This window comes from Molothrus aeneus, chromosome 25 (assembly GCF_037042795.1).
Source record: "Molothrus aeneus isolate 106 chromosome 25, BPBGC_Maene_1.0, whole genome shotgun sequence".
Taxonomy (NCBI): domain Eukaryota; kingdom Metazoa; phylum Chordata; class Aves; order Passeriformes; family Icteridae; genus Molothrus; species Molothrus aeneus.
Genome location: NC_089670.1, coordinates 5,574,390 through 5,581,424, shown reverse-complemented (window position 1 = coordinate 5,581,424; position 7,035 = coordinate 5,574,390). Strand labels below are relative to the sequence as shown.

Here is a 7,035-nt window from a genome sequence, read left to right as displayed (position 1 = left end):
ATGTCTGACAAGAAAGTCTCCTGCCGTCACTGCAAGAGCGGATCAGCATCAGTCCCAGCAGACACCACCACGATCCACTATGAGAAGTTCTGGCTGTACCGTCACTGCTCCTCGGTGCAGCAGAGGCACCAGCAAGCCCAGAAGGCTGGGCAGCTCTTCTCAGGGCTGCTGGCCATGAACGTGGTGTTTCTGGGCAGCGCCTTCATCAGCAGCATGATCTTCAACAGGGTGGCCATCACTCTGGCAGATGTCTGGATCCTGCTCTCCATCCTCAAGGTCTTGTCCCTGTTCTGGATTATTTACTACCTGATGGGCACCAGCCGGCAGCCACACGCCGTGCTCTACAGGGACTCCCACGCTGGACCCATCTGGGTTAGGGGTAAGTTCTGCTTTTATTTCTTCTCTCATGCCTTCTTCCAAAGGCTTGGAAGGCAAAGAAATTCTTCCCCTGTTACTAGAAGAGCTAGAAGCTGTAGGATATGCAGTCAGGGCATTGGGAACTTCCCGGTTCTTGTCAGGCTGATGGGCACAGTAGGTGCCATACAGAGCAGCCAGGAAAGCCTGAAACTGGGCTCCCCTTCAGCCTACAGTCAAATTTCGCTCTCTGGTCCCTTCACAAAGAGAAATCCAGGCATAACCCCTTTCCAGGACAGCAACTGAGCACCGTGGGAAAACCATAGGAAAGGTTTTAGGCAGGAGTACTTTGAGAAGTGTGTTTATCCTCCAAGAGCACCAGTGGCCCTATGTCACCATCATCCTCATTTAACATCACCACAGCCTTGCTGCCAAGGGGAGGATTCTTACCCATTGAGTCACATCCCAGTGACACCCAGGCTTTCCTGGGAGATTTTCCCTCCAGTATTTGCCCCACTTTGAGAAATTACCCTTCTCGCAGCAGCCCTGCCTCTGGTCTATCATGGAGTTTTTAATTAGGCACTGTCTTGTTAACTTAAGCATGGAGAATCAATTGAAGGAAACTGCAAGGTACTTGAGTACCTAAAGCTGCAGAGGCATGTCCAAGGCAAAAGGGAGAAACAATCAAAGGGTTCCAACTCCTGCAGATGGGACTGCTACAAGCCTTAGCAGACTTGTGGTCATTGCAGGTTTCCTCCCACAAGGCAGAAAGCATGATCCACCGTTAACTTACCCCTGTCATTTCAGATTGTACAAAAACCCCATCCCCACCTTGCATCCAAGCACAAGAAAATACCTTGCATTTTCCTAACACCTTTAACCAGTCAAAGCACGCAATCAGGTTCAGGTTCAGGACAAAGGCTCTCCTTTGTCCTCCTCTCCTAAAATCATGAGAATTCCAGGAGAAAGACTGCTAACTCCACACAAATCCAAGAAGTACAAGGCCTCCTATCCCCAGAAAAGCTCAGGTGCTCAACAGACATATCTGGGTTTATTTACTGGTCCTTTGCTCTTTGTGCAGGGTCAGTGCTGCTGTTTGGCAGTTGCAGCATCCTCCTGAATGTGTTTCAGATTGGCTACAGCACAATCCTCGTCCACTGCAAATCCAAGGTGGAAATTTTGTTTCCTGTCATTGGAATCCTTTTTATTTGCACCCAGGTACTGCACATTACCCTTCTGTAAGCTTGTCTGTTCTCTCTGTCCCATTCCTGGGAGCCCCAGGGCTGGGGGGAAGCTGGGAGATGTGGGAAAGTGAATGAACATGGGGCATTCTCCTGAGCACTGAAAGCATTAAAGCATCACACACCACTTCAAATGCTACCTGCACTCCCTGTGTGCCACCTAGAGAGACAGGGGAGAAAGATTCAAAATTTACCCTAGAAATACCTGACATACCATAGGACCCAGGGGAATTTGCTTTGAAACAAAGTAGGAGGAGAGGAAATTTCACATTTTGCCAGAGATGTCTTTGCACCAGTCTGTGCCTCAGCTCCTCTTTGTACTTGCCAATCCATCCACCCAACAAAATCCTTTCCACACAAAGATATCTCACACCATTTTCACCTTGTTATTCAACACCAGCCTTCTTCTTTACAGACCCAAAGCCATATTTGAAAAGTAAACTAATTCACACCTCAGCAGCAAATACCCACATGAACAGGACAGAGGAACACGGAGCTCCAGGATGTGCATTCAGTGCAGTCACACGTAAATGCTGCCCTTACCCAAGGATACCAGCACCTGCCTCAGCACTGGGGTGCAGGTGCACGCATGTCCCTGCAACCTCACAGAGAGGCAGATTTGCTCCTGCTAGGACCTGTACCTTCTTGTCTACCTGTTTCTTTCCACCATGTGTGCAGCCAGCTGCCAACTTCACCCTGCTCACAGTGTTATTGTTCTCCATTTGCAGGCTTACTTTCTGTGGCATCACTCTAAGGACTGCATTCAAGTCCAGCACAACTTCACCAGGTAAAAAACGAGGACAAAAAATGCCTTCTACTGCTCTAAAGAAACTTTTCCTTTCTGCCTGTGATGTCCATTATGATTCCTGCTAGAAATGTGTGCATCTGATCCTATACAGACCCTATATTTTGGGTGATACAAGAACCAAACTATGCATTGTTCAGACCCATCCTCCCTCTACTGAACTGAGCTCACCAGCTCCCTTCAGTTTTCCTTTGTGCCTTGGAATGCTGCAAAGCTTCTTCCTTCCTCCCAAACATCTTCCTGTTGTCAGGCACCAGCTCACAGACTGGAGGATGGGGGTCTCCCCATTCCTATTACTGGGAGATGTCTCGGCTGAGGCCAGTTTTACCAGGCACTGCCTGCCCTGCTCCTTTGTAAATGGCAAGTGGGAATATGCTCAGGTGTGTTTATGCAAAGCCACACCCCACAAGCCTCAGGTAGAGCGGGCACAAATCTGTGCTTAAATCTGTGCATGGGCCAGCGAGAGGGGAAGGACACACTGGCTGTGAACCATCCCCAAACACTGTAAAAGTCCTGTGTCTCCTCCAAGGTGTGGGCTGATGGTCACCACAGCCACCAACCTTCTTGTCTGGCTCCTGGCTGTGACCAACGACACCCTGCACATGGAGATCGAGTCTCAGCTGCGCGAGGTGGAGCAACGATTCTCAGGCAAGGCTCCTTCTTCACATCCCCATTGGTGTTAGGCTGACACAGGTGACTTCTAGGAAAATATTTCACAGAATCACAGGATATACTGAGTTGGAAGGGACCCACAAAGATCAGCCAGCCCAGTTCTTGGCCCTGTACAAGACCATTCCCAAGTAGTCTACCATGTGCCCCAGAGTATTGTCCAATGCTTCCTGAACTCTGTCAGGCTTGGTGCTGGTGCACTTCTCTGGGCACCCTCTGGGTCTCAGTGATTCAAGTATCTCCAGTTCCTCCAGCTGCAACTTCCCTATTATTGGAGGTTGTCTGGAGAAAATGGGCTGCAAGGGGAGAAGATCTTTACCTGGAGGGAGGGGATCTGCTATGAAACCCTGACACTGAGGTCTAGGAAAGGAAAAGCCCACCATGAATTAGCGTTTTTGCTCACTTTTTCCTATTAACTGTAAGCACAGGATTGCCAGACTAGAAGAGGCTCATGTAATTGCTGTGGTCTTCTTTGTGAGGATATAGAGGAATAAAGGGGAATCTAATATTCCAGGGGGAGAAATAGAGAAGGCTTTGTTGTGAAGGAAGAGGAGTGTCTCATCCAGCACCTGTGGTGTTGACCATAGATAGGGAAAGACATTAGCTAAGCTGTGTTATTCTGAATCCTCATATACTTCAGGACTGAGTAGTAGCCATATAACTTCCTTGTGATCCCTGTTTCTGAGGCACAGACACACATGTTGTGCCTGCACTCAAGAAACTCCCAAAGACAGTTGTGCCATCCAGGTCATCTCTCTCTTAATTGTCACCTTCCTCTTCTCATGCTCCAGGCAATGAGACTGCCTTGTGCACATGCCCAAACACGACCATCTGCAAAATCTTCCAGGAGGGCTACATCCTGCTCTACCCCTTCAACACTGAGTACAGCCTGGTCTGCTGCTCCGTGCTCTACGTCATGTGGAAGAACGTGGGGAGACGCATCAGCCACCACCACAACCTGGATACCAGGCCCAAATTCAAGCTCCAGGGGGTGGTCTTTGGGCCAGTGCTGGGCACCAGTGCTGTCATCATTGGGGCTTGTGTCTTTATGATGTACCAGATCCAGGCCACCAGCTTGGACCCGAGCCGCCAGGTCCTTGTGATCTATTATTCCTACTACATTGTGCTCCTGCCCCTGATGAGTGTGGGTGCTGTGATTGGGACAATCATCCACGCCTTGGAGAAAAAGGAGCTGGACACAGTGCAGAACCCAACCCGCAGCCTGGACGTGGTCCTGCTGATGGGGGCAGGCCTCGGCCAAATCTGCATGTCCTACTTCTCCATTGTGGCCCTGATGGCCAGCAACCCCAGAGACCTGCTGAACAGCCTTGCCCTGGCCTACTCTGTCCTCATGATCCTTCAGAACATCACCCAAAATGTTTTTGTCATCGATGGGCTCCACCGGCGGCACGTTTTAGCAGCAGCTGAGGCCAAACATGCCGGACGCTCCGAGCAGTACACGGTGGCTGCAGAGCTGCCTGGGGAAGAGGAGACCACGCTGAGCAGCATACAGGAGCACAGCCAGACACCTCCTGCCAAGGAGGAAGACACTAAAGAAGAGCAGAATCATGAAGCCTACAGCCAGAGACGAGTGAGCATGCTGGAGCTGGGACAGGAGATCCGGAAAGCTTCCCTGTCCTACATCCATACCTACTCTCACCTGAGCTGGAAGAGAAGAGTATTGAGGGAGATCTCGTTCTTCTTAGTTCTGAGCAACATCATAGTAAGTATTGTGCTCTCTGCTCTGTCACAGCTCTGCCTGAGCCACGGTGACCTGTGACACAGACATGATCTGTCTTTCTCTGTATTCCAAACAAAAAACCTTTGCCCACCAAGTCTCAAGTACTGGTAAGGCAAGCCAAGACCAGTTTTGCTGATAATACCCCACCCTCATAATTAGAAAGTCTCTCTTTTACCCTTAGAGTCAAGTATTACTGTGTTTCATGGGAGGAGACAGCTAATGAGTCCTTACTGGCCAAGACTTTAGCCTCTGAAAAAAAACCCCACTAGGCTTATTAAGGGTGTTTCATGAGAAACATGAAAGAAAATGTCAGGCACCAGCATTAAGTCTCTGTAAACATGAGTGTCCAGGCTTGAAACTCACACAATAAAGTACAGTGTGGTCTGGGATCTTGAATCAACACTGCAGCCTTAATCCAGTGAAAACCCATTGCCCAGGGAAACAATGAAATCCTGTAGAAAGAGAAGCAGGCTGGGGCAGAATGGGGCTGTCTTTAGGTTTCCAGGGATTCAGCAGGATTTGAATTACAGCAAGGAGTCAACATCATAACTATGGGATTTTCCTTCTCCTCCCTGGCAAGGTGACTACTGTGATACTCCTGAAATATTCCTACAACTCTTGAGCCAGTGCTGAGATTAGGGTGCAAGTAGGGGACAGTTTGTCATCCTCTGACTTGTGTTTCTTTCCCTCACATCTCTCCAGCTGTGGATCATACCCACATTTGGGTCTCACCCCCTCTTCGAGAATGGAATGGAAAGGTCATTTTATGGCTACTCCACCTGGTTTGTGATCGTGAACTTTGGACTCCCCTTAGCTGTGTTTTACCGCATGCACTCCGTCGGGGGGCTCCTGGAAGTCTACGTGACAGCCTGAGCCAAGCTGGACCCCCGCCCCAGGGGCTGGGGAGAATCAGTGATGCTGAACAAAGATACAGTAAGCAGTAGATATGCACATGGAAGCTTCTAAGACTTTTTCCCTCCAGCTTCTGATTGGACTTCTTGTACAATATCACAGTGAATTTCAGAAGTGGTTCTTTAGTACTATCCTTTTCCACCATAGGGAACAGACTCAAAGCCCATAAACAAACTCTCACTGCTCTCAGGAATCACACATGCAGTCAGCAGTCTGCCAGTGGATGCTGTTTGGCAGCAAATGGGACTTTAACAACTCCTGTTGAGATCTTCCAGATAAAAAAATACAAGGGCAGCCTTCAGCAAAAGCAATGAAGACTGGCCTACACCAATTCAGAAAATCAAAAGCAATCAAAAAATAAAAGCTATTACATGACCTTGCCTTACTGAGAATAAACACTACTTCTTCCTACAGGCCCTCCCAGAGCCTCAGGTGGGAATCACTAGGGAAGCACTGTGGGTGATCTTTACACACCACAGATGATGTTATCACTGTGTGGACTAGCCAAGGTCCCATCCTTGTACGAGGACTAGTTCAAGAGCAAGGCACTGCCACATCCGCTGTGAATCTTTCCCCATCCCAACACATCGGCCTTGCTGCTGCCTTGCACACCCACAAACCTTTCTCGAGGTCACCATGCACAAAGGAAGGCAGCTGCAGAGGTGCCTGATGAAAGACCCATTGGGATGTGTTCCATAGGGATGCTTGCTTTGAAAGCATGTGGGAGAGGCAAGGGGCTTGTGACTATGGGTCCAAATCCAGAGCCTGATGAACCAAAATAAAGGGACTGAGTGTTCATGTGTGTCTTGTGAAACCTCTGGGTGTGCTCTGCACTCAATGAGCTCAAGGTCAACTCACTTAAATTGCTCTTACATTCAGAGGTTGTATGGGGCTCTGAGCAACCTGGCCTTGAGGAAGGAATTCCTGCCCAGGCACATGAGCTTTATGGTCCCTTCCAACCCAAACCATTCTGGGATTCTGTGAGATTTAAGAGCAGGCCTGCTCTATAATCAATCAAAATCTGTCATGACCCTTAGCCAAGCATGGCACAAAAGGCATTCTCATTATTGCTTCTGTTCCTTTGTTCCACCGCTCCAGGCTCAGTGTGGGTTTAGCATTAGAGCCTATTTATGGGGTTTTTTTGGGATTCGCTAGTAAAGCAAACTCTCCCAAGACAATAACGGTGAGGATTCAGCATTCAGGCAGTTTTACTTTCTGTAAAACTCTAAGTGAGACTGATTGCATGAGCATGAACTTTGCCCAATAAGTGTTTGTATTTGGGCCCATGTCAACAGAAATATGTCATGAGAAAT

General features: G+C 48.8%; 1 protein-coding gene across 1 annotated transcript; it reads left to right on the top strand.

The window, feature by feature from the left end:
- OTOP3 (otopetrin 3) lies at nt 1–5,683 on the top strand. Its single transcript, XM_066565733.1, has 6 exons — nt 1–379; nt 1,436–1,572; nt 2,324–2,382; nt 2,930–3,048; nt 3,861–4,792; nt 5,513–5,683. The coding sequence occupies exons 1-6, from the start codon at nt 1–3 to the stop codon at nt 5,681–5,683; spliced, it is 1,797 nt and encodes a 598-aa protein (XP_066421830.1).
- Nucleotides 5,684–7,035: the final 1,352 nt, after the last annotated feature.